The sequence below is a fragment of the Hippopotamus amphibius genome, chromosome 8, assembly GCF_030028045.1.
Source record: "Hippopotamus amphibius kiboko isolate mHipAmp2 chromosome 8, mHipAmp2.hap2, whole genome shotgun sequence".
Classification (NCBI taxonomy): Eukaryota; Metazoa; Chordata; class Mammalia; order Artiodactyla; family Hippopotamidae; genus Hippopotamus; species Hippopotamus amphibius.
Window position 1 is genome coordinate 3281129 of NC_080193.1, and position 27363 is coordinate 3308491.

At 47.0% G+C, this 27363-nt stretch overlaps 1 protein-coding gene across 3 annotated transcripts in view; it reads left to right on the forward strand.

Annotated features, from left to right (window-relative positions):
• The first annotated feature begins 611 nt into the window (after positions 1 to 611).
• PISD (phosphatidylserine decarboxylase) overlaps positions 612 to 27363 on the forward strand; it is a 35687-nt gene continuing 8935 nt past the window's right edge. The window contains exons 1-3 of one of the 3 annotated variants that reach the window (XM_057744390.1): positions 612 to 687; positions 6872 to 6951; positions 10186 to 10361. In XM_057744390.1, coding sequence (XP_057600373.1) covers positions 623 to 687; positions 6872 to 6951; positions 10186 to 10361 — 321 coding nt within the window. In that variant the 5' untranslated portion in view covers positions 612 to 622. Of the gene's footprint in view, positions 688 to 6871; positions 6952 to 10185; positions 10362 to 23044; positions 24639 to 26785; positions 26988 to 27363 lie in introns of those variants that run through there. The other 2 variants (XM_057744392.1, XM_057744391.1) reach the window with 2 other exon arrangements.

Below are 27363 nucleotides of genomic sequence, written 5' to 3' on the forward strand. Positions count from 1 at the left end.
AAAAATAAATAAAAATTAAAAAGCTGATACTATTGAGAAGTCTATTTTCCCTTAAACCTGAAGATCAGGAATCTTTGCGGGAGCATGCGCACCTCCTTCAGCGACTAATTGCACTTGTAGGTGACCCAAGACCTCTGGCCTCTGAACTCCCTGATAGTGCAGCAATGGGAGGTAAGAATGAGACATCACGCATGCTAAGTCACCATCATAGAGCCTGGCGCTTAGGAAGCGCTTAGGCAATGGTAGCTGAGTTGTGGACGCTCCCATCCGTAAAATGAGCGATTTAGCTCAGCTGATCCATTCTCGGACCTTAGGTGTCAGAATTTCCAGGCACATGCGGAAACGCACGTCAGAGGGAGGAAGGAAGACCGGAACGCTGCGCCCAGGTCCAGGTTTAGCAGAGCAGGCGCCGCCACCGGCCACACCTCTTCAACCCGGCTCAGCAGATGCGGGAAGCGCCAGGCTGACAGCGCCCCGAGCAGCCGAGGGAGGAGCTTAGACAGCTCCGCCCTCACACACTCCGCCTTCTTCATTGGCCCCGTGAGTTCGAGGCTCGTGACGTCACACGCGTGCGCCCCGCGTGTAAAAGGGGGGCGTGTCCCGCCGAGAAGGAGGAGACAAGATGGCGGCGTCCGTGGGCCCGGGGTGTTTGAGGTGGCTGCGCGGGGTCGCGCCGTGGCGAAGCAGGTACAGCTGCTTGGGGAGCCTGCCTCGAGGCGGGGTGGGGGGGGGGCGTCCGGGCCACACCGGGGTCTGGAGAGAGGAATCGTTTCCCTGTCGCGGGGTCGCCCTGAGGAGAGCTCGAGTGGAGAGGGAGCCACTCACCTTCACCGGGAGCTCGCGAGCAGGTGCGACCGCCGCCTCGTGGGGCGGGCCGAGTCAGGCCTTAGCGCTCTCTCTTTGCCCTTTCCGCAAGGAACAAAAAAACAAACCCCAGCCAGGCGAAGGAAGCTGCGTGCCCGTCAGGGCTGGACGCCTCTCCCTCAGGGATTCGTGTTGCTGGGAGCGACGGCGTGATGTGGGAACAGCCCAGGACTGGGAGTCGGGCGGCTTTCCTTTCGGGTTCTTGGTCTCTGAAGCGAGAGGGTTGGAGTCGATGATCTCAGAATAGCCCAGGGTGGAAATGGGGTCTTACCCCGGTGACTCCCGAAGCTTAGGTTGTTGGAGGGGTCATGTAAATACAGCTGCTGCTTTTCGGAGAATTGAGGCCCTGAGAGAGGGAGGGACTTGCTCAGTGTCACCCAGCCGGTTGGTAGCAGAGCCGGGACCCCCACCAGGGTACCCCTCTCTCTCTCTCTCACGCAAGGACCTTTCCCTCAGGCTGCCCGCATTATTCCAGATAGCTTACGTGAGAACCAGCTTTGGGAGCATTTTGGACTCTCGGAACATGGATGAAAACGTTGGTAGCTGTGACTCAGAGTCTGCTGCTCGGTGTCATTTCAAAGAGCTAAGGTTTGAGAGATACACGGTCCTTTTGTGTTTCAGGCGGGCTTCATTTTGTTAGTGTTGACCAAAGCTTGCTCTGTGATTTTGAGAAGTTAAGGACATTGGTTTCGGACCGAGAGGGAACAGAAACTGCCATTTCCCTGGCTAGAAAGATTCTCTCTTCTATTATTAACTACTCAGAAATGGTATAATTTTCTGAGGAGGGGGCTCCGCAGTGTGGTGGTAACTGTTAGGATTTGGACAAGGAGGGTCTCTGTGGTTTTAACGTTATCAGATGTGCTGTATGTCAGTCTGAAATTATCTAAAATATGTCAGAAGTTGGAAAGACTAAAAATTTAGTCTTCCTAAAATTTTTTTTTTTTTTTGAAGAATGGTGAGGAGGATGTACTTCACTCATTATGTTTAAAAGGGGGAAAAAGTCCTAACTTTAGTACCAGTGTAGGTAGATAAGACTGGATTTAGGTGCAGTTTAGGGAGGGATGAGGATTTGGGTACAATAAGAACTCAATTTTCAAAGGTATTACATATCCAGGTAGGAACTATATTGAGATGCAGCAAAACCCCAAAAGATAACATTTCCATGATTTTTAAGTAACGCGGTGTTTGTGAGACCTGTATTTGGAAGCCTCACAGTGCAGGGAAGTTTTTCAGTAACTAGATGATAGATGACAGGTGAGAGAACAAAGAGAAATCAATTATGGGTGCTAATTTAGGGCCATGTTTTCCACATTTGTTTGATAAAAGAATGGGGTGGGTGTTTAATTAGAAAAAGAGATTCCCAGCTATACCCCCACAGTGCTGCCAAATTCAGGTTCAGTACATGTAGGCTGGGGCTCTGGCAGCTGTGTTCTTTATACGTGCCCTGGATGATTCTTAGGTTCAGGCAGTATGGACATAGTACCCAGGGAGTGGTTGCTTGTGCGAAACTTAAGGAGTATTTATGATATCCCTACCGCTGCCAACTGCAGTCAGGGATTGGGGGAGGGGAGGGAGAGCAGGGGGAAAGAGGAATTAAAAGATATAGGCCTTGGGTTTAAAGAACTTCACAGTTTGGTATAAGAGCGAGGAAAGACTACTAAATAATATGGCATAGAACACGGAATGAGGCCTGCCAGTTCATTTTCAGGAAAACTTTCACAGCTCTAAAAAGCAGGAGAGACATAAGGACTATAGTTAGTATTACCACCAGGGGTGATGTTAAAAATATTTTAAAACTATGACAATGTGGACACGGATCAGTCAGGGCAGACACTGGTCACAGTTGAGGTGGCCATCCCAGCGTGTGCCAGCTGAATGTCAACTTTGTTACTTTTAATGATAGTGATATATAACTAGGTGCCAGGGCCTGGGCTTAGGGTTTTATGTGATTGTCTCATGTACTCCTAATAAGGTAGGTCCTGTTTTTACAGGTGGGGAAACTGAGGCTTAGAATTAGTTAAGAAATGCCTTAAGGTCACACAGCTAATAAGTGGCAGGATGGAGATTTGAGGCACACAGACTTGAGTGCTTAATCGTGGGCTTTCATTGCCTGCTTGCAGGAGGCCCACGTGAGTTCACCAGGTAGAAGGTACATGTGATTGAACTTAGCCATTCATTTCTCTGAAGCTTAATCTCACTGTTGAGATTGAGGCCCAGGGGAAAGACAGACAAACCCCTGCATCCATCAAGGGGTACCGACAGTGAACAAATAAGTGAATATATATCAAATCTGTTCATTTCGGGTAGTGAGAAGTGTTATGAAGAAAAATAAAGGAAGGTAATTAAAGGGTTAGAGAGCGCTCCAGAGGGACAACTCTCACGCTTTGGTTAGGAGGAAGCATTTGAGCAGAGAACTGAATGAGGAGGGACTGAGCCAGCTGGGGGGGGTGTGCCCAGCAGAGCAACAGCACATGCTAAGGTGTGGGTGTGCAAGAAGTGGGGGCGGATGAGTGAAGAGAGGGGAAGCAGCAGGAGGTCTGAGGGCTCAGTGAGGGCCACTTACATAGGGTGGTCTTATTTTCTGTTTTGAAAAGTTCACTCTGGCGGTTCTGTGGTGAATGGGACATGGAGGCCAAGCAAGGAGAGCAGGCTAGTGCAGTCCTTCAGCAATAGCTCCAGTGGCTCAGGCCAGAGTGAGAACGGTGGCAGAGAAGTAGGCATGGTATATTTTGACGGTAGAGGCTTCTTGCTTTGTCAGTGGATTGAATGTAGATAGAAAGAAAGGACTTACAAAGGAGTTCTAGGGTTTTGACCTGTGCAGCTGGGTGAATGGTGGTGCCTATTTTCCTGGGATGGTGTATTAATTATGGCAGTGTTGCTACGATAAAATGTGAACTCCAGCATCTCAGTGACTTAACACTGAGAGTAAAAGTTTTTGTCTTGATCATGTAAAGTCCCAGCGGGGTGCTCCTGATCTGCAGGGCAGCAGTGATTTGAGGACCCATCTCCTGCCATCTTCAACACATGGCTTCCCAAGGTCTGCATGCTTGTCTGCATCAGACAGGCTGAAAGGCAACAGCCTGGGAAGCCTGAATGGTCTCACAGTAGTTAGAACTCAGTTCTATGGCCACACGCTATTGCAAGGGCGGCTGGGAAGTGTAGTCTTTTGGGTAGAGGAAGTGGATTTAATAACCGTCTGGCTAGTCTATGCGGGGTGGAGCAGGTTGAAGGGGAGTGAGGGAGGGTCAGGAATTCTGTTTTGGACAAACTTAGTTTGAGGTGATTCAAAGTGGGGATGTTGGGTAACCGGGTGGAAATATGGTCCGGAGGTTTCTGAAGGAGCAGTGAGAGAGTCCTCAGTATCTGAATATTTAAAGCCACAGGACTGGGTGAACATCTCTAGGGAGAGAGTGTAGACAGAGAAGAGGTCTGAACCCTGGGCATGCAGCTGTTTGAAGTTAGGGAGAGATCAGAGAGGTAGGAAAATCAGGGTCTCAAAGATAAGTGTACTTCAAGAGGAGAAAGTGTGAATGAAGGAGATCAAAAGATACAAACTTATAAAATACGTAAGTCCGAGGATGTGACGTGCAGCATGCTGGCTACAGTTAACAATACTGTATTGTGTATTTGAAAGTTGCTAAGAGAATAGATCTTTCTTATCACAAGAAAAAAAATTTTGTAAATATGTATGGTGAGGGATGTTAACTAGATTTATTGTGATGATCCTTCACAATATATGCAAATTGGGAATAATGTTGTACACCTGAAACTAATATGTTACAGGTCAGTTATACCTCAGTGGGGAAAAAGGGGAGGAGGAAGGGATCACCAGTGGCAAATGCTGCTGAGAAGTCAAATAACTTGAGGTCCAAGAAATGTGCGTTAGGGTTGACAACGTGGAAGTTGGTGACCTTGACAAGAGGTGACGTGGTGGGAACAAAAGCCTGGGTGAATGGGTTGAGAGAGAGGGAGGCGAGGAAGCGATGACAGTGAACATTCCTCTTTTTAAGTGCTTGCAGTGGGGTGGACAGTGTTTCTGTAAGATCAGAGAAAGTACAACATTTATAGGAGGATAGGAATGAAAGACGAGCTGATGGACTGCGGCGTTTGCCAGGCACTTGTTCCAGGAGCTGGGGCTGCAGCAGTGGACGAGGGACCCAGACTCTGTTCTGGGAAGAACCGAATGCATACGAACCACCTGAACACTGAGCGTCAGGTTACAATGGGTGAACTGTTATCTCTGATTTGTACCTCCCCCAGCCCCCCACCCCCCCAACATAAAGCCTCATTCACCAGTCTGCAGACATTCTTTCAGGGAGGGGGTTCAACAGCAGTTCTGAACACACAATGCAGCAGTGTACACAGTACAACAATACAGCCTTCAGTCAGATTTTACACTTCTTGTTCTAATTCCATTTGGAAAGCAGGGTTTTAGGTGCTTAGCTTTTGCAGTGGGAGTATGCAGTCTGAGAGATGAGCATTGTTCACTGCTGAAAGGACATTTATGTATTGCAGCACACTCTTCTTTGTGTTAATAGCTGTCCATCCATCTGGCCTCAGAGGGGGTGGTGATTGTCATGGTCCCAGGCTTGCTCACCATACAGACCTTGCTTGCCTGTAGGAGAATTGGAGTCATCATGTCCGCACCTTACTGTGAGAGTGTTAAGTCTAGGAAATTTCATGTGAAAAAATGAAGGTGTTTAAATCTGATAATGTTTACAGGATCTCTATGTAAGACATAACTACTGAGTATCCATGAATATCAGTATTATTGTATGAAAGTCATATATGCAGTTCTGTTCTCCACAAAAATAGCAGTTTAGATATTTATAGTAGAGTAAATTTTTAGTTCTCTCCTAAAGAAAGGGCTCTAAGGTAAAAAGAGAAACACTGACAAGGACATAGTTTCTTTACTTTAGATTTCAGGTCCTTATTTGGGGGAACTGAAGTGCTGTGTGAATTGAAGGTGGGGTGTTTGCTCTTTGATTAAGGAGAGAGCCAGTTGTTCACTAAAAATTCATTCGTGCTTTCGTTGCTGGCACAGTCACTTATTGCCACTGGGGATATGTCCCGTTTCCCTGGTTGAAGAGGAAACAAACAAAGAATCAGAAATAATATTTTCTTAGAGCTTGAAGGCATGAAAACAGTCATTTTTTTCTCAGAATGCTTGAAAAACCTATTCACTCTGAAAGTAGGTTTTATGGCAAAGTAGCCACAAATGATAATTTAAAATTCCAAACTAGGTGAACCTTCCACACTCAAAGTAGATTAGAATAGTTCAGTCTGATTTGTTTGTGTCATTTTTTTTTTCCAGGTCAAACATTTAAGATTTCAGGGAATTCACTGGCGGTCCAGGGGTTAGGACTCCGCGCTTCTACTACAGGCAGCACAGGTTCGACCCTGCAAACCGTGGCGCAGCCAAAAAAAAAATTTCAGCCACTTTCTTAGGTTCTTTAATGAGGGCTTAGAGGCTGCGAGGCTGTGTACAGCTCTTTGTGGTGAAGCGATGTATGGCTTTGTGTAAGGCTGGCTTGACTACTTATTATAAGATTATAATTATAATCATAATCTTATAATTAAGAAGAGTAACTTTGTATGTGAAAAAGTTTTACTTATAGAAAAGTTATAAATAGTACAGAGAATTCCCAAATACCCTGTACTCTGATTGCCCAAACACCAGCTATTGGCTTCATCATTCTCTCTCCCTTCTTCTCACTTTTTTTCTCCCTCTTTGTGAGTGTGTGTATGCATATATATATATATATATTTTTTTTTTTTTTTGCATTTTTATATTTTTGGAACACTTGATGCCCCTTTACCTTTAAGTATTTGAGCCCTCTTCCTATAAGGATGTCTTCTTCCAAAAACCAGAATACGATGATCAAAGCCAGGAAATTAACAGACACAATATTATTGAATGTATAGACTGTAGTCAAATTTGGGCAGTTGATCCACTAATTTTTTTAATTAAAAAAATGTTTAATGCTTCCTTTTTGCTTGATCGTAGGCGCCCTCACTATGAAGACTTTGTCCTGAGCCATTTCCTACAGTCCTTGAGAAAGCTGCCTCTCAGAACTTTTTCCACAGGTAAGTAGCAATTAGAGGTGATGCTGAGCTCTCTGCTTCAGGGTGGTCGTCAGTACATTGGGATAAGCACAGCATGCATTTCATAGGGTTGTTGTTAGAATCAGATGGAATTGTGCCTGCGAGGTGCTTAGTGTCCCTGGCATGTAGCTACCACTGAAGCCTTAGCTGCTGTTGCCTGATTGTTTTTTCTGGCTGCGTAGTATTCTGTCACGTGACTGTACCATTTGGTGTAGGACATTTAAGTTGCTCCTAGTCTTTTTCTGTTAGACAGTTCTGTAGTAACATATTTTTGTGTGTCCTCAGGATAAATCTGTAGGCTTAGAATTGCTGGATCAAAAGGCTTGTGTATTTTATAATTTGGTATTTAGGCCAAATTCCTCTTCAAGGAGGGTTGTCTCAGTTTACATGCAGCAGGATGTGCTCGTGTGTGCGTCAGTTCCCATACCCTCCTCAGCACTGGGTTATGGACTTTGTGGATCTTGTAAGCAGCTATTGAACCTGTACGGAAATGTATATTGTCTTTATTATCTAAGTATCCGTTTTATTCTATCATACCAAAAACTGCCCAGTTTTTGTATCCTGGGATACAGTTTTTGTACCCCAGTTTTTGACTGCCCAGTAATTGTATCCTGGGAATAAAATTAGATGGTTAATGGGAATAAAAACAAAAGGCTTATTAAGGTAGTTAATAGGGGCACATCCGGGTGTTACTTATTTAGTTAGGACTTGTAGGCTGGAACAGATAGGAATCACTTGAAGGGTGGAGGGGGAGCCTCAGGAATGGAGCCAGAGTCTTGGATCTGCAGAAAAGCTGTGCTTTTATAAGGTGGCAAACCCAGCAGAGAGGTGGTCAGGAGTGGAGGGCACTCTCTGCTTACTACTTCCTGTTGGAGGAGTAAAGTAAGCCTTTGGAAGGCAAGAGAAAGAGACCTATCGTTGAAGAAAGGACCAGTGGAGCAGAAGCATTCGGGAGAGTGTGACCAGTCAGCCTAGGGTGCTGGTTCAGTGCAGGGAGGGAGTGTACCACACTTCTCTCATCACCAAATATTTCAGAAAGAGGGGAAAAAGTGCTTTTTGACAAGTTTTTCTGGTCAGAGGTAGAATGTTTAGTTGTTAAGTAGTAAGGGTTCATTAGGAATACTCAGAAGATGGAAGAGATTAATGACATCCATAGTTACTCATTAAAAAAAAAAGAAACAGCAGGGAATTCCCTGGCAGTCCAGTGGTTAGGACTCTGTGCTCTCACTGCTGAGGGCCCAGATTCAGTCCCTGGTCAGGGAACTAAAATCTCACAAGCCTCTTGACGTGGCCAAAAAAAAGAAGAAAGAAATAAAAAAAAAACAGTAACAACCAAAAGATGGTGGAGGGACAGGGACAGGTCGGCAGGACGATTTCCTTTGGTTAGAAGCCAAGGGCAGTGTGAAGGGTGTGCTCTTTGGTTTTGCACAGGCTATTGAGAATTCAGCTATTGAGATTTTGTTTTAACAGTAACTTTATTGAGATATATTTCACATACCATAAAATTTACCCTTTTAAATATGCAATTCAATGTTTTTTTGTATCGTTACAGAGTTGTACAGCTGTCATAACTACCTAATTTTAGAATATTTCATTCCACCCTCACCCCCCACAGTAACAGCACTTGATCCCCATTTCTCCCTATCCCCAACCCCTGGCACCCAACTAAACTTTATGTCTCTATATTATGTTTCCTACACCGGACACTTCGTATAAATGGAATCATACAATATACAGCCTTTTGTGGCTGACTGCTTTTACATGATATGTTCAGGGTTCATGTTGTAGCATGTGTCAATACTACATTCCTTTTTTATTACCAAATAATATTCCCTTGTATAGATATACTACATTTTTTTCATTCATCTGTTGATGGACATTTGGATTCTTTCCACCTTTCGGCTATTATGAACTAATGCTGCTGTGGAACATTCTTGACAAGTTTTTGTGTAGATGTATGTTTCACTTCCCTAAGAGCTGAATTCTAGGTTATGTGGTAATTTTATGTGTAATATTTTGCAGAACTGACAAACTGTTTTTCACAGTGGCAGCCCCGTTTTACAACCCCATCAGCAGTGTATGTGTGTTCCAGTTTCTCTACATTCTTAACCATTACTTACCTGTCTTTTTGATTATAACCATCCCAGTGGGTGTGAAGTTGTTATCTCATTGTGGTTTTGATTTGCATTTCCCTGATTGCTAATGATGTATTGGTTTGCTAGGGCTACTGGAACAAAGTACCACAAACTGAGTGGTTTAAACAGTAGAAATTTATTCTCTCACAGTTCTGGGGACTAGAGGTGCAAGATCACGGTGTCACAGGGCTGCTTCCTTCTGAGGGGTGTGAGGGAGAACCTATTCCAGGCGTCTTGTCTAGCTTCTGATGGATTGCTGGCAGTATTTGGCTCTTTTGGCTGAAAATTATAGACGCATTCCCCGATCTCTGCCTTCGTCTTCAGATACCATTCTCCCTTGTATGCATGTCTGTCTCCAAATTTTCTCTTTTTATAAGCACACTAGTCATATTGGATCAGGGCCCACTGTGATGACCTTATTTTAACTTGATTACCTCTGTAGAGATACCTTATATCCAAGTAAGATCACATTCTGAGGTGCTGGGAGTTAGGACTTTAGCATATGAATTTTGCAGGGACACAACTCAACCCATAACAGATGTTGGGCATCTTTACATGTGCTTACTGGCCATTCATATATCTTCTTTGGAGGAACATCTGTTCAAATCTGTAGTATTTTTTAAAATTGGGTTGTCTTTTACTGTTGAACATACGAGATTTTGCATTTGAGAGAATACTTGTGTCCAATCAGAACTGGGCCTGGATCATAAAAGTAGATCAGAGAGCCTGTGTGAGAAGTGGTTCCTGTCCCATTCCTGGCCCTGTTGGTAGCCAGTGGGGCAACCTGGATTAGTTTCTTGACCTCTTTGCAATTCAGTGTTTTCATCTTAAATTCTGTAATTATGGTGGCAGTTGGGGTGCATTGTAGTGTCACAGGAGAGGAACTTGTCCCTTACTAGATAGAATTTGGAGGCAGCAGGGTCTTTGCAGTGACTCAGGGCTGCACTTGCCTGTCAGATCCCTTCAGGGTCCAGTCAGCTTTGCTGAGGGCTTTTCCCGGCCCTCTTGTTAGTGCTGTGTTTGTGTGACTCATCCCTGTCCCTTCTCCCAGGCTCAAGAATTTTCCTGTTTTTTATTACAGGTGCCAGAAAAGTCCACACTGCCCCTGCCCGAACCTTGTCCCTGCTGCGCCCCCTGCCCGTTCTGGTTGCGACGGGCGGTGGGTACGCAGGTTACCGGCAATACGAGAAGTACCGGGAACGAGAGCGGGAGAAGCTGGGCTTGGAGATCCCGCCGAAACTTGCTGGTCACTGGGAGGTAGGAACAGGCTGGAACCACCTTAGGTTCTCATGGAGCACAACTGCCTGTCACTGTAAATTGCCCCAAAGTTAAGCTGTTTGAAAAAGTGAAATGCGCTTTCTTGGAGCTCATGTCTCCAGTGGGTTTGGGGCCGATCACAGAAGTTAAACCTTGGCGTCGTGTCTGGCTTCTTTCTGTCTCCAGACCCACCCCTGGTCTCCCTGAGGCCTCTGAGTGGAAGTTTCCTGCTGTTGAAATCTTCAGAGCTCATGCCTTATACTGGGGCTGGCATCCTGACCATTCACGCCTTCTCAGTCTGAGGATGAGCTGGAAGGGTTGGACTTCTGTGATTTGGATAAGTTCTCACCAGGAACCAGACTGAAATCATCAAATTCCTTTATTGTTACTGCTCAAAATGCTCTCCATGTGATTGGGCCGTGCAGTTGGGACTTCAGTGTCACTCGTGTGATACATAGTGAACTGTCTTACTCTCCTGTGCTTCCTGAGGCCCAGGATACCTGACTCAGCGCAGACAGGTTACACCTTTATATTATTCTTTTTTTTTTGGGGGGGTTACACCTTTATAAAGGTGTAAATTTAAAAATTGCCTTCTTTCACCCATAATTTAACAAGTGAAATATCTGAAATACCAGTAGACCCTGATAGCCTGGGCAGCAGAAGGGTGAGAGCAGAGACTTGATGGTGTTTGGGATAATGCGTTTGGATTTTCTCATGAGCAGCGCCATGTCAGTAACCCAGCTCAGCTGCACCCTGCGGCCAAGGTCCTGGTCCTGAAGGCAGGTTCCATCCATGCTCCTTAGTAGCTGGACTTGGGCATGTCACTTTCCAGGTTTTCTGGTTGTAGATTACAGAGTCCTTTTGGTGAAGGGTAATTGTATAGTATGTGAGTCACACTTTTTTTAAGTGTGCTGAATGCTATTTATTTCCCATAACATTGGTAGTCTCCTCTGTAAATATATCCTTCTCCTTCAGACTAGTAAAGTACTTGTAAGACTGTGGTCCATGATCCACTCAAGTGTTAAACCCAGGCTGGCTTCCCTCTGACCTCAGGCATCTGTCAGGCTGACCCAATCTGCGATGAGCTCACTTGCTTTCAGGAAATTCCCACTCATTTCAAAGGTATGTGAAGAGAATCTGCATTTGGAGGAAATTCATTCGCTACTTCCTTGTTGATAAAAGACCAGTGTCAGTAGTTTTTAATAGCATCCACTGTTTGTATAGTTGGGATTACTGCCGTGTATGAGTCAATACCTGAAAGATGATTGTAAAGAGGGCAGGGTTGACTGACTTCTAAGTTCTAGGCTGTGGACAGTGATAGGACACAGGAGCAGAGGGGCCTGGTACAGCGAGAGATCTGAAGCCCTGAGCTGTTCTTTCGGTTGAGTAAGATGGCTCGTGGGCTTGCAAGTTGGGCCACATGCCATTTTCTGCAGGGGAGGTGGTCTGGGCTGCGAGTAGATGCTGTAAGGCCTCGGGAGAGGCAGCAGCTTGTGAGGAGGGGGTTTCTTGAATGATATGGGTTCTTTGGTCTCACTCCTGGAGATTTAGAAAGTTTGGTCAAGGCTCAAGATCTTTGTTTCTGTGAAGCCCTGCAGGTGGTTCTCATGACAGGTCAGATTTAGGAGTCATGGGCAGATGAGCTGTAAGGGTCCCTTCAGGGCTCCATTTGTATGTCGCAGGGGGAAATTTCTGGTGGTGATTTTGCTGGAATATAATCGCTTCCTATCCCTGAGGACAAGTCTGGCATCTCCAGAGCTAAGAGAGAAGACAGGCTGCAAGTTACCCTGACAAGGCCTCTGGGGTCAGTGGCACAGCGGAGGTGACTGGTTGATTTTGTTTGACCAAATAACATTTTCTGGGTTTCCAGGAGACAGACACGGCAGTATGGCCATCCTCACACCCGAAGCCTTCCTGTTAGCCCCCGTTGGTCAGGGTACCAGCAAGAAGCCTTTGTGTGTTCCCCTTTCCCAGCCTGTGAATTTCTCTTGTGCCAGAGAAATGTCCGGTCCTCCTTCTGTATCAAAACTCTCAAGACCGTGGTTGTAGTACCTTATGTTGAACAGCACCTCACAGTTTTTCTGAACCCTTTTAGTTACAACAGCTCACGGAGAGGGGAAGGGCAGATGTTAGAGCTGTTTTACAAATGGAAAGACTAGTTGGTGGCAGAGTAGGTTCCAGAGCAGATCAGTCGACGCCCAGCCCTGTACTCCTGGAACAATACCGTGTTGCTCATAAAAAGTGCTCTTAGTACAGAAGCTCCGTGGTGACAGTGAGAGGTGGAGGGAGGGCTCAGTGTGTGCTTGAGGTACCTCCATTCTCTGGGGCTCTGACTGTTTAAAATGTGAGGTGAGTGTGAGTGGTCTGACTTGAACTGTTGTCTGTGATAATGGGACGAGCATTCACGTTAGCCCCCCACAGGGGCTCTTGAAGAATCCATGCCCACATCTCTCCTTAATGTAAAGAGAATTTCCTCTCTTCCGTAACAGTTTAGAGGAAACCATAGCTCCAAAGTCTATGCTGCCTCACTCCCTGCAGGCTGTCCTCTGGGCTGGGGTGGGCGCAGCTCTCGCAGAGGAGCTGCGAGGAGGGAGGGACAGGGTCTCAGGAGAAGAGGTGTGGGCACCAGCAGCTGCGAGGCCTTGGGCGAGTTGTTTCACCTTGTGGGGGTTCTGTTTTTACACATTTGAGAAACTGTTTCTAAGATTTTTGCCTGATCTAAGATTCATGTTTTTATGGTAGAAAAGAAGAAAAAAAAAAGTTCATGCAACTCGCTGAGTAGAAATGAAACCTATGTGTTAATGGATGTGAGATGAAGGGAATTCTGTAACTGGCAACAAAATAATCTGTTAAGGAGAGTGTTTGGAGTCTCTGGAAGCTTTCCGAAGCATCCAGGTTCCAGTAGCTCCACTCTTTTTCTCTCTCTATATGGTATATTTGTTCCCCAAGGTAGAAATAGTTTTGTCCTTTATCTCCTTATAGAGATGTGTTCATTCACAAAAAGTCAGAAAGCGTTGTAAAATATGAAGACGAAAAGAGTTGATGACCCGTAATCCCACAACCCGCAGGAAACCAGTTAACATTTTGGTGAACATCGCCCTTCTAGGCTTTCGGCTCTGTTTAGGAATATGTATTATTAAATCAACTTTTATTTTTAATAAGATAGTTAAACAATTTTTAAATAAAGTATGATCATGAGAGATGAGCCTTCCACTCTCCAGCCCATCTGCTAATCCCATTCCTGCTCTCCAGAAGCAAGGATTAACATTTCTTGTGTATCTTCCAGAAAGTCTCTCCATACTTACATATTTATTGAAAGTTGATTTCAATAATAAATGTTTTTCAAGTTTCGTTGCGAAACAGTTGATATACATGACTGTATATGTTTAAGGTGTACAGCATGATAGTTTGCTGTTTTATGAAATGATTACCACAGTGGGTTCAGCTAAAATGCATCATCTCATATAGATACAATAAAATGAAAAGAAAGAAGGAAAGAAAAAAGGAAAAAATATTTTCTCCTTGTGATGAGAACTCTTAGGATTAACTCTCTTAACAGTTTTCCTGTGTGATAATATAGCAGCATTAACTATAGTTGTGTTGTACATTAGATCCCTAGTACTTATTTCTCTTGTATCTGGAAGTTTGTACCTTTTGGCCACCTTCCTCCAATTCTCCCCTCCCCCTCCTCCTCATTCTGTTTTTCTGAGTTTGTTTTTTTGATTCCACATATAAGTGAGGTCATATGGTATTTTTCTTTCTCTGAGTCATACCACTTAGCATAATGCCTTCAGGATCCATCCATGTTGTCGCAGATGGTAGGATTTCCTTGTTTTTTATGCCTGAATAATACTGCATTATATATATTCAGTATATACACCGCAACTTCCTTATTCATTCATCCATCGATGGACACTTAAGTTATTTCCATGTCTTGGCTACTGAAAATGAAGCTGCTATGATGATTTAATTTTTAAGTTGATTTTACTGAGTTATTGTTTACATACAATAAAACCCTTTTTAAGCATATAATTCATAGTGTTTTTTTTAGATTTTTTTGTTTTTATAATGTGAACCATTTTTAAAGTCTTTATTGAATTTGTTACAATATTGCTTCTGTTTTATGTTTTGCTTTTTTGGCTGCCAGGCATGTGGGATCTTAGCTCTCTGACCAGGAACGAACCCGCACCCTCCCCCTCCCCCCCCGCCCCCCCCCCCCCCCATTGGAAGGCAAAGTCTTAACCACTGGACGGCCAGGGAAGTCCCAAAATTTTCTGTAGTCTTATTTTTTTTTTAAAGAACTTTTATTGGGATATAATTGACATACAATAAACGGCATGTATTTAAAGTGTACAATTTGATATTTTTTTTTATTAGTAATGTATTTATGGCAATCCCAACCTCCCAATGCATTCCCACCTCTCCCATCTGTGGTCTTATTAAATTCACCTATTCTAGTAGCTTTTTGTATAAATTTTCATTGTAGACATTGTTTTCCATTTTGGGAGTTTCAAGTGGTTCTTTTTTGTGTCTTCCATTTCTCTCATTATGAGCATATTTTCCCTTAAATCTCTGAGCATATTGTGCTTGTTTATTTAGCTGTCTCAAAGTCCTTTTCCTCTTCTGTCATTTCTGGGTCTATTTCTACTGACTGGTTTTCCCCTTTCCTGGTTATGCTTCCTTCACATGTCCAGTGATTTTGATTCAGTTCTGTACGTTGTGAGTTTTACTTTGCTGAGTGCTGGATTTTGTTGCTTTCTATCAAATAGATTTTATTCTAGCAGGCAGTTAACTTATGGATCTCTTTAATCCTTTCAGGCTTGTTTTGAAGCTTTTGTTAGGATAGCTTTAGCCTTTACTCTGGACTAGTTTAGTCCTACTAGTATGCTAGGGTGTGACCTTTCTGGGGTGTCTGCTAAATGCAGTGAGTATTTAGTGAGGACTCTCCATCTGGCTGGTCAAAATGCAGATGTCTCCTGGTCCTGTGTGAACCATGGGAATTGTTTGACTTATAGCTTTCTGGTTACTCTTTATGAGCCTTATGGAATTTAACCCTAGAAATGTATGGCATGATACTCAGCAAGAGACTCAGGGGAACCCCTCATAGATTTAGGGTCCTCTGCATAGCTCCCTCCTTTCTGGTTCTCTGCCTTAGAGAACCTGGATCTTTATTGGTGTGGTCACCTGGGGTTCATTACAAACAAGTAGGAGTCATCTCAGTAGGGATGCTTAGAGGAGTCTTTTTATTGAGTTGGTCAAAAAGTACAAACTTTTAGGCCAACCCAGTATTATTAAAGGATTCTGGGACCAGTTCCAGTGTGTATGTTGTATATTGGGGGCGGGTTCCCCACACCAACAAGCAATTCTCTGACACCAACTGGGTGTCGTACAATTTGACTAAATTCTGATACTATCTGCCTTGGAGATGGCATCAGATTCCACAGGTTAAGGGCTCAGTCCCACAAGACTTGCCCTCCACATCAGATGCTGTTAAAAAAAACAAAATTCAGCTGAATAAATTTAAAGATCTTACTGGTTCTGTTCAGTGATTCATGAATTAGGCAGCATCCCATCTAGCAGATAGAAAGGAGCTTCAAGGAGCAGTACAAAATGGAAGACTTTTATAGACAGAAGGAGGTGGGATAAGGAAGTTATTAAGCAAAAAGTGGATTGTTTCAGGCAAGGTCACCTTCCTTTGGGGGAAGACAGGTGTCTGTCAGGTGGAATACCTCACTGATGCTGACCAGGTAATTTCCACATTCCTGGGAGGAGCTGAAACTTCAGTTAGATTAGGTATTAAGACTTGGTTTGCTGAGGTAGGGCTCAGCACAAGTGACTCCATTTGGGCCTGTTGTTTCTTTATTTCACGATGCCAGTCCCAGGTTGTCACCTGTGCTTCTGACCAACTGGTACAGATTGGAGGTTCCAGCGACCCCTCCTTGGGTTACAGGTTAAGGGTTCATTCCTACAAGATTGTCCCCTGCCCCCACTTCAGACACCAGTGCAAGAACAGGTGCTTCTGACCAAATGACTGTAAATCAGAGGTTCCTATGAATTTTGGGTTCAGTTAATTTGCTAGAGCAGCTCACAGGACTCAGAAACATTTTACTTACTAGATTACCGGTTCATTACAGAAGATGTTGAAGGATAAGAGTGAACTGCCAGATGAGGAGATACGTAGGATGGGGTCCAGTACAATGGAGCTTTTTTTATTCTACAGGAATTTGGGGCCCTGCACAGTGGTACATGGAAGCATTTTGGTTCCCCAACCTGGAAGCTCTCCCAGTGTCATTCTTCTAGGTTTTTCTGGAGGCTTCGTTCCATAGGCATGATTGATTAAACCATTGGCTATTGGTGATTGATTCAACCTCCAGCCCCTCTCACTGCCTTGGAAATCAGGGAGATGGGGACTGTTCCAACCCTCTACTCTGGTTGGTTCCCCTGGCAGCCAGCCCTATCCTTAGATGCTTTCCAAAAGTCACATCTTTGACATAAACCCAGTTGTGATGGAAAGGGATATGAATAACAGGATATGTGTGGTTCACCTTTATGATTTTGAAGCTGTTTCGGGAACTGAGGACAAAAGACCAAACATTATAACCAAAGATGCACCCTTTGCTCTTATCACTCAGGATAAGAGGGTTCTGGGTGTTGTGAGCCAGGAGCCGTGACCAAATACAGTTGAGAAATGTATTTTGGTTATTTTGGTCATTATAGGAAATAGATGTTTCTTATAAATTGCAGTTTCACAAATATTGGGAATGATTGCTTGTAGAAGCTGTCACCACCCATTAAGGCTCCTCGGCCCTTATGTTGCTGCTTTCTGCCCTTGTGCTTTGAGTTCAGGTAGGCCAGGGCCACAGGCTGCATGCTGCAGGCATCCAGGAAGTCCTTTATACATTGCCAGGGACACCACTTTGCTCACTGGATGAGAGAAGTGTGTGGGAGGAAAGGAGAGGTCAGAAGTCACATTAAGATGAAACATGGGCTTGGGGACCAGGACGTTACCCCCAAACTGGGTTTGCCTCTTGGTGGATGTCGCGCCGAAAGGCGAAGCTAAGCCAAAGATCAGGAGAAGGAAGGATTTGTTACTTGCAGCAAGTAAGAAGAACAGTGAGGCTGTTTCCCAAAGCAGTGTCTCCCCAAACAGCAAGATTGGGGAAGTTTTAAGCTAAGGGTACAGGGATGTTCATGAAGGGGCTTGAGCAGAGGAGAACTCAGCGTAGAATTGGGGCAGAGGTGGACAGACAGAGTCCAAGCTTTAGTTGATTGAAGTCGGGGTGGGGCGGGGGTCAGCACCGTCATTCGGTCCTCTGCCTGGGTGGGGTCTTAGTTCCTCAGAACTCAGAGCTGTGGTAAATGTTATGCATGTCCCTTGAGGAGGAACCAGGACTCAGTTTTATTGCTGAAACTATTCTTTCTTGACTGCTTTTCCTTTGTTCCTGCATTCCGTCACTTCCCTAAAGATCATTAATTACTGAGAACTGTTCAAGGACAAGCATTATGGCCAGGCTTAGGTCACAGAATGGCTTAGGCCAAAAATGGCTTCTCTCATGTCAGGAAAGCCATGCCTGCTTCCTTCTCTGGGGACCCCCTACTGTATCTGCTTACAGAGAGACTGACGACCCATAATCCCTGGGGAGTGCAGCTAGGGGAGAGGGACCTGGAGACCACCCCCCCTCACCTTGCTCCTGTTGTCCACTGTCTGTCCTCGTTACCTCTGCCCTCTGTGTGTATCTTCACGTCAGTCCCTGTGTGCCCCCCCCCCCCATCCCCCGCCCAGTCTGTCCCTTCTTCTCATTGTCTTCTCCTGGGTCACTTTGCTGTCTGTTGTGACTAACGATGGCACCCTCTCTTCCTCTGCCCACAGAAACCATTCCAAAATATTTTGGTGATGTTTACTTACCCAGAGTCTTAGGGGTACTTCTCTTTTTGCTCGCTCTCTCTTTTTGAGTTCACGGTAAAATGTACTGTCTTACCTCAGCCTGCCATAACAAAATACCATAGACGGGGGTGGCTTAAACAGCTGAAATTTATGTTCCCACAGTTCTGGAGGCTGGGAAGTCCAAGATCAAGGTGAGAGCTCTCTTCCTGGCTAGTGGACCTTGTCCTCACACGGCAGAGAGATCGAGCAAGTGCTCTGGTGTCTCTTCTTAGAAGGGCACTAGTCCCATCACGAGGGCTCTACCCTCATTACCTCGTGTAATGTCCAGATACCATCACACTTCAGGGATGAGAACCTCAACATATGAATTTGGGTAAGGGGCACAATTCAGTCCATAGTGTATATTAACTGCTTTTTTTTTTTTTTCTGGCTGCGTTGCATCTTTGTTGCTGCGTGCAGGCTTTCTCTAGTTGTGGCGAGTGGGGCTATTCGTTGTTGTGGGGCGCAGGCTTCTCAGTGTGGTGGCTTCTCATGTTGCAGAGCATGGGCTTTAGGTGCGCAGGCTTCAGTGGTTGCAGCACGAGGACTCAGTAGTTGTGGCTCTTGGGCTCTAAAGTGCAGGCTCAATAGTTGTGGCACACGGGCTTAGTTGCTCCGCGGCATGTGGGATCTTCCCAGCCCAGGGATGAAACCTGTGTCTCTGCACTGGCAGGCGGATTCTTAACCACTGTGCCACCAGGGAAGTCCTTAAGTGCTTTTTAAGCATTCAATTCAGTGGCGTTAAGCATATCCTATTGTTTTGCAACCCATTACCAAAAAGTTCCTAGAACTTTTTCATCATCCGAAATGGAAATTTTGTACCTATTAAACAATATTCCCTGTTCCCTCTCCCGCCCCCAACCCCCATAAGCGCTGCTGTGCTCGCTGTGAATTTGCCTGTTCTAGGTACTTCATATTAGTGGAATCATACAACATTTGTCATTTGGTGTCTGGCTTATTATTTCACTTACCGTATTTTCAAGATTCATCCATGTTATAGCATGTATCAGAGTTCAGTTCCTTTTTAAGGCTGAATAATATTCCATTGTACGGCTAGACCGCGTTTTGTTTATCATTTGTTGATAGATACTGGATTGTTTCCACTTTGGTCGTTGGCATAGTGCTGCTGTGAGCTTTGGTGTGCAGTTGTCTGCTTGAGTCTTTGCTTTCAGTTCTTTAGGGTGTGTAACTCGGAGTGGAATTGCTGGTCATATGGCCATTATGTGTTTAACTTTTTGAGGAACTGCCAGGCTTTTCCACAGTGGCTGCACCATTTTATACTCCCACTAGCAGTGCATAAGGGTTTCACTTTCACTTTTTAAAATTATTTTTGCTAATAGCCGTCCTAGTGGGTGTGAAATGGTATCTCGTTGAGGCCTTGATTTGCATTTCCTAATGACTAGCAATGCTGAGCGTCTTTTCACACGCTTATTGGCTATTTCTATATCTTTGGAGAAATGTCTATTCAAGCCCTTTGCCCATTTTTGAATTGGGTGGTTTGTTTTTCATTGCTGAGTTGCAGGAGTTCTTTATTGTTATGGATACTAGACCCTTATCTGATATATGTATTTGCAGATATTTTTCTCCCATTCTATGGCTTATGTTTTCACTCTCTTGATCATGTTTTTTGATGAAGTCCAACTTATCTATTTTTACTTTTATTGCCTGTGTTTTTGGTGTCATATCCAAGAAATCATTTCTGAATCCAGTGTTGTGGAGATTTTTCTCCTATTTTCCTCTAAGAATTTTATGGTTTTAGGTCTTATGTTTAGGTCTTTGATCCATTTTGAATTGTTTTTTGTGTCGTGTAAGGTAAACGTCTGACTTCATTCACGTGGATGTCCAGTTTTCCTAGCACATTCCTGTTGAATGGTCTTGGCCCCCTTCTGGAAATCAGTCTCATTCTCTTGTGAATGACACAGATGATGTAACGTGCTGACAGAATGTTGGAGACCTGGGAGGACAGTTGTGATTCCCACCCCTTCTCACCAGAGGACTGGTTGCATAATTACGGGCTTTATTTTTCATGCATTCACTTCCTGTCTGTCTCTGTTTTTATTTTATTTTTAATCTTTTTGTAAAAATTAATTAATAAATTTTTGGCTGCATTGGGTCTTTGTTGCCACATGCTGTCTTCCTCTAGTTGCCACTGGCGGGGGCTACTCTTTGTTGTGGTGCGTGGGCTTCTCAGTGCGGTGGCTTCTCCTTGCGGAGCATGGGCTCTAGGCGCTCGGGCTTCAGTAGTTGCAGCACTTAGGCTCAGTAGCTGTGGCTCTCAGGCTCTAGAGTGCAGGCTCAGTAGTTGTGGCACATGGGCTTAGTTGCTCTGTGGTATGTGGGATTTTCCTGGACCAGGGTTGAACCTGTGTCCCCTGCATTGGCAGGCGGATTCTTAACCACTGCGCCACCAGGGAAGTCCTTGTCTCTGTTTTTAAATGGATATGCAGTTGACCCTTGAACAACTTGGGGGTTGGGCCACTGACTCCCCTCCCCCCAGCAGTCGAAAATATGCATATAACTTTACAGGCTGGGATTTCCTTGGTGATCCAGTGGTTAGGACTCCGAGCTTCACTGCAGGGGGCACAGGTTCCATCCCTGGTCCGGGAACTAGGATCCCACATGTTGCACAGTGCTGCTGGAAAAAAAAAAAGACTAACACACATAGAATGAGACAGTGTATCACAAGATAATCTATTCTGTATCATTATGCTAATTACTAAAATGCTGATTATGACTGATAATTATTGGAATAGTAGAATAAAGCCCTAAGCCCAGTGTCCTCATCGTGATTGTCTGACTGTGGCTATAAATGGCATTATCCTACTTAAACAAACAAAAAACTTTACGGGCCACCCTCGGTATGTGTGGCTACACATCCGCCAATTATGCAGTACTGTAGTACATACTTCGCGACGAAAAAATCTGCTTATGAGTGGACCTGCGCAGTTCAAACCTGTGTTGTTGAGGGGTCAGCTACTCCTGTTTTGTATCTTGCCTTTTTTACCTTATACATGCTGCTACATGTGATGGTTTTGCAAGACTTCATGTAAGTATATACCTAAAGTGGCTCTACTACCATAGTGGATTCTGGTGCCCCAGTGGTTTTTACCATTGTGATTAATGTTGTAGAGCACATCTTTGCACGTAGACCTTTTCCTCAGGCTCAATGCCTGGGTGTAGCATTGCTCTCTCAAAGGGTCTGGGCACCTGCAAGGTTTGTGCTGCGTGTTTGGCATCTGAAAGCATTGTACCCATTTGTAATAAGCGTCGTTGGATACATGAACCACACTGGGTATTAGCGAAAGACTTGTCATAGATGAATACGATTTCTCTCTTGAATTTACTGCTTCATTCAACAGATCTGTGAGCTCCTTCCATGTGCCAGGCCCTGTTGAGATGCTGGAATCCACTGGGAGACAGAACCAGAGCTCCCATCCTCAGAGAGCTTCCCCTATTAGGGGCTAAGACAGCTAAGAAACAGCGGACACATGGACACGTCGAGTGGTTGAAGTGCCGTGGGGAAAACAGGCGAAGGGCACAGTGTCTTGGACTGGGGTGGAGCTGGGCTGGGACCAAGGCAGTCAGGGAAGGAAGGAAGGCCCCGCTCAGTGCCATGTGGGCTGAGGGGGCATCTGAGGGGCGGGGAGAGTGGTCCAGGCAGAGGCTTGAAATGGACAGAGAACACTTATCCCTGTTGAGGGAGAACAAAGAGCCCCTGTGGCTGGAGGCACAGAGGGCAGAAAGGTGGGAGGGCGGGAGGACCCATGGCGCCAGCTCAGCCTGTCCTCTGAGTGAGCGCTGAGTGACGTGGGTTCTGATCTGATCCTGACTGTTGTGGAGACAGATTAGGGGACCTGTTGGAAGGCTCTGACAGGATCCCAGCAAGAGAAGGTGGTGGCCTGAATCAGGGTGGGAGCAGTGGAGGTGGGGGAAAGGCACTCAGTTCTGGTATTTTTTTAAATTGAAGTATACTTGATGTACAGTATAAGTTACAGGTGTACAATATAGTGACTCATAATTTTTAAAGGTTCAACTCCTTTTAAGGTTATAAACTATTGACTGTATTCCCTATGTTGTACAATATATTTTTGTAACTTTTTTTTTTTAATTTTTTTTTTATTTTTATTTTTTGGGGGGTGCACCAGGTTCAATCATCTGTTTTTATACACATATCCCCGTATTCCCTTCCTTCCTTGACTCCCCCTGCCTCGAGTTGTAACTTTTTTTTTATAAATTTATTTTTATTTATTTATTGGCTGCTTTGGGTCTTCGTTGCTGAGTGTGGGCTTTCTCTAGTTGCAATGAGTGGGGGCTACTCTTTGTTGCCATGTGCAGACCTCTCACTGTGGTGGCTTCTCTTGTTGCAGAGCATGGGCTTTAGGTGCATGGGCTTCGGTAGTTGCGTCGAGTGGGTTCAGTAATTGTGGCGCACGGGCTTAGTCGCTTTGAGGCACATGGGATCTTCCTGGACCAGGAATCGAACCTGTGTCCCCTGCATTGGCAGGTGGATTCTTAACCACTGCGTCATCAGGGAAGTCCTGCTTTTCTTTAAATGTGAGTCCACTTCAACATTTTCACGTGTTTATTCTCTGTCTATGTTGGCTCAGGGTATTTGTAAGTTTAATGTTTAGTCTGAATGGCACGGAACAAGGAATCCACACTCCTCCAGCCCTGGTCAGACCAGGAGGACGCCCTGCCCTGAGAACTGGAGCTGCAGGCAGGCCGAGTGCCAGGCGTGGAGGGAACGCTTCCACGAGTTTCTTTTTGGTAACTCATGATGTCCTTCCTGGAAAAGCTCTGGGTTTGGGGTCAAAGAGCCTATTCATCCGGGCTGCCTGGGCCTGGTATTGGGCCTCGGAGGGGAGGGCAGTTGCCACCGGGCGTCTGTGAAGAGCTGGATTGGCGGGAGCAGCACTGACCGCGGCTGGAAGGCCGCCACCTGTGCCCAGAGCGTTGCACTGTCTGCGTTTGTGTGGCAGCTGTGATTTCAGGCATACTGTCATTTTTGTCCCTGTCAGTCAAAAGAAGGGGAACAGACCTTCGTAATTGCTTCTTCCTGAGAGGAGGGGAAGGTGTGTAGCGTCTGTAAGCCCAGGTGTCACCGGGTGACACGGATGGCAGGTGTGTGGAGGGGGAGTGCACAGGGGAGCCCATTGCCCCCAGCCCCCGGGGTTTCTTCCACGCTGGGTGGCACCTGGCAGCAGACTCCCCTCGGTCTCTGGTGCTTCCACGGTGTCCTTTCTGCCTTCACTGGGCCTGGGGACAGAGGTGCAGGCAGTGGGAAGCTGGCCTGGGGGAAAGGGGGCCCTTTGGGGAAGAAGCAGTCCACGCGTCCCTCCTCCTGCAAACCAGGGAGCTGACTCTGCAGAGATGGGGCCTGAGGCTGCAGAGCAGGCCGTGGTCGGAGGGCTGCTGCATGGACCAAAGGGAGGGTTTAGCTCAGCCGGGTGAAGGGTGGCATGGCGCCTCAGGGCAGGAGAGGCGCCCTGTGCCAAATTGGTCTTGCGTGTTTCTCCCCAGTAGTAGAATTTACAGGTTTTTCTGTGGCTTAAAGCAAAATCTTCCAGTTTTTTTTGTTTGTTTGTTTGTTTTACTGTGAATACTTTTGAACTGAGTAAAAAACTTGAGAGAAGAGTTACCCCCACACAGCGCTTGATTGACCAGCTGTTGATGTTTAGTCGTATCCGCTTGTCTGTGTGCGTGTGTATGGACTCTCCTCTGAGCCACGGAGCGTACACGGCAGACGTTATGAACCTTCACCTCTAAACACTGCAGTCCGCATCTGAGCATAATAACACGGTTCGCTGTCGTCTTGCCTGGCTGTGGGGTGTTCAGGGAGCAGCCCTGCATCAGCACCGCTTCCTTGTTTCTGGCTTCAGTTTAGTATTTTTTAAAATGTGAGGTGCGACGTTCCAGTTCTGAAAAGGAGTAAAGGCACATCAGCGTGTCAGGTCGCCCACGTGGCCCACCCTCTACCCTTGTCGACTGGCATCTCCTTCACTCCTGGAGTCCATGACCCTGGACAGTGTGGAACATGTTTTGCATGTTTTTAAACTTCCTATAATTGTTATAGCTTTATTGTTCCCCTCTGTGAACAGGCTGCTGTTAAATGAAAATGATGTAGGCATTAAATACATACCTGGTCCCATGCTGGAGGGGGTGGGGAGATTCAGTAAGTACTGTTTTACCTCTTACCTAATAGTTGTTGAAAAAACAATTCTGGATGTTAAAATGGGCATGCAGTCAAGTTGGCGGGAAGTAGACCCTCCTGCCTCCCCAGCTCTGTCCTCAGAGAGTTCTGGGCTCATTCCAGGGCAGGAAGACCTCTCAAGGCCCCAGGGCCCTCCTCCATGGTTCCTGTCAGGAGCTGTGGCAGCCACTCCAGCCTTTCCTCCCCCTGCTCCCCCAGTCCAGGGAGGCGCTCTGTGCCTGTACCACTAAGGGGACAGGGAACGGATGAGGCTGGGCTCAGGCTGGAGGGAGCTTTCTGCTGGGCTTCCTTACCCTCCTGCACCCTCTTCGCTGCCTGAGTGGCAGAGAAGTCATCTGGGCTGGTGGGACTGCAGGAAACATTCAAGAACGCAAAGGGAGAGTTTGGCAGGGCTGTGAGAGGCCTTCAGATCAAGAAATCACCTGAGGGCACTCTGTGCTTGTCCCAGCTCCTGCCCAGGCTTCTGTGAGGCTGATAACCTGCCCCTAACTCCTCATGCCAGCTTTGGGACACTGGCCATCACCTCTCTTCCTCGAGGGGCCTCCACCAGCCCCCAAGGAATGAGAATTAACGGAGAGCATCTGCCACCCCTGCCCTGCCACTCCCTCTGTTCCCTGGCACAGCAGGGCACGGAGTTCACTCTGCGGGAGGGGAGTGGCTGTGGGTTGCCTAAGCGGGGAGGCCTGACCTTGGCTGCTGCGGCCAAGTGGCCTGGGGCCTGCAGAACCTTGCAGTGGCACTAGATGGCACTCCTGCCCAGGGAAGGCCAAACAAGGTGGGAGGACTGGAAATTAAGGAGCACGTGTGGGCGGCTGGAAGGGACCTCATTTGGGGTGGGAAAGTAAACCTTCCAAGGGCTTTTTTGTTATTCCCAGAAATTATGTTGAGTATTATCTGGAATATTGTCCAGAAGGCATTTCCCTCCTGAGATATACGTGCTGTAGAGCAGATTAGAAGGCAGGGAGGGCTAGTCTCAGGGCAGATCCATAGGCTGGTTTATGAGTTTTCTAGACACCAATCAGTATGAGAGGCTTTGAAAGATTACAGAGGAGCTCTGGTCAACGTGGAGCGGCCCCGTTGGTCATTTTACAGTGGAGAGCATCAGCGCTCCAGAGGCCGCTCAGTGAATGAGATTTTGGGCTTTTGATCCAGACTTGTTTTTTCCCCTTTGGGTCTCACTTGGGCTAGGTCTGGTCTGGATGCACTGCAGGCTGTGTGGAAGTCAGGCCCATCTTCCTGGATTTATGATTCTGGAATTTAGTGTTGCTAGGATTGTGTGTCAGCATCTTCCAGTGCTTTGACTTCTTTTTATCACAAGTGGTGTTTGGTCGGAGCTCTGAGGTGAGAAGGGGTCTGAAGTCTCGCTGGGGCTCTGAGAATGCTGTGGCCCAGGCTAGGAGGCTGAGGTGGGCTGTGCACCTCCTGGCGTCCCAGGACTCCAGCTTGTTACGGAGCACTTGGTGGGGCTGGATCCGGACAAGGGGGCAGGTTGCGGCTGTGGGGGCATGTGGGGCTGTGTCCACATGCTGCTGTGTCCTCTTGCAGGCTGCCTTGGCTGAGCTGCCCATCTCTTCAAGAGCACTGTGGGCTCTCTTCCTGTTCCAGATGTTGCTTTAGAAACTAAATTCCCAGCGGTCGGAAGAAGCTGGGGTTGTACTTTTGTTCAGCTAATCAGGCTCCTGAATTCCACATGCTTTTTGTGGTAGTGGTGGTGTTCCCCGCTGCACCCTCCGCCTCCCCTGAAAGATGTTAAGCTGGCTCATTCCATCCCATGTTGACAGAGTGCTTTTAGTGGGCATGGGGGTAGGGTGCTGACCCTGCAGGCTGGGGCCCAACCATCTTGTGGAGTAGAAAGATGAGGTGAGAATCACCCCACACATCTCCATCCCTGCAGGGAAGCCCACGCACTGGGCCGGGATGGACCTTGCCCACTGGGTCTTGTTTGCTGGTCTACACCAGGGGATTTTGTGTGTCAGGGTGTGTCTGCCTGGAGGAGGAGGGATGGGGTGGGGAGCAGGCTTTGTCTTCAGGGTAGCGTGTGGAAGGGAGCTGAGGCTTAGATGCCTTTTGTTGCGCTTGGAAGGCCAGAAAAGCTGTCCTGAGGTGGCTTTGTGCTCAGTCCAGAGAAGCTGGCCCTCGGGTGAGGTCCGCAGCACGTGGCCCAGAGGGGTGTGTTGGGCGGAGCGTGCGGCCCAGAGAGCCCAGCCCCGCGGAGGACAGCCCGGTGCCCCGCCCCCACCCCGGAAGGCACCCGCGGAGTCCTGCGGCCGCGGCTCCCCTGGCCCCGCCCCTCCCCCAAAGGGACCCCGGATGGGGGGCGGGGCGGGGCTGACGAGCCTGGTGTCCAGCCTCCCGCCCCCGCCCCCGCCCCCGGCGGCCTGAGTGGCTGGAGCCGGGCCCCCGCCTGCCCGCCCGCAGTCAAACTTCCGCGAGCGGCGCCGCCTGGCGAGTCGAGCCGGCGCGGAAGCTGAGCGCAGCGGACCACCGGCAGGTGAGTGAGCGGCCTTGGCCTTGGCCGCACCCTCCCCCCCGCCGCCGGAAGGCCTGCTCGCGGAGCCGGGAGTGCGGCCGGCTCCCGCGGTGCGGGTCGCCCCTTACCGATTGGGGCCTGAGGAGCCCACCTCCCAGCCCCAGTCGAGCTGTGGCTTCCCTGGCCGCACATGGTGTCACGGGGCCGGGCCGGATGAGCTCACTTCCTCCGCGTCCTGTAGCATCTCCTCGCCCCGTGGCCGGGAAAAGGCCCGGAAAAGGGAAATGCAGGCGTTGCGGGCGGCGCGGTGTCCTCCTGCGCCCATTTCCTCAGTGCTGCCCGAAGAGTCGGGGAGGGAAGCGGCACTGTTCCTCATTGGGACCCAGACGTGCTGTCA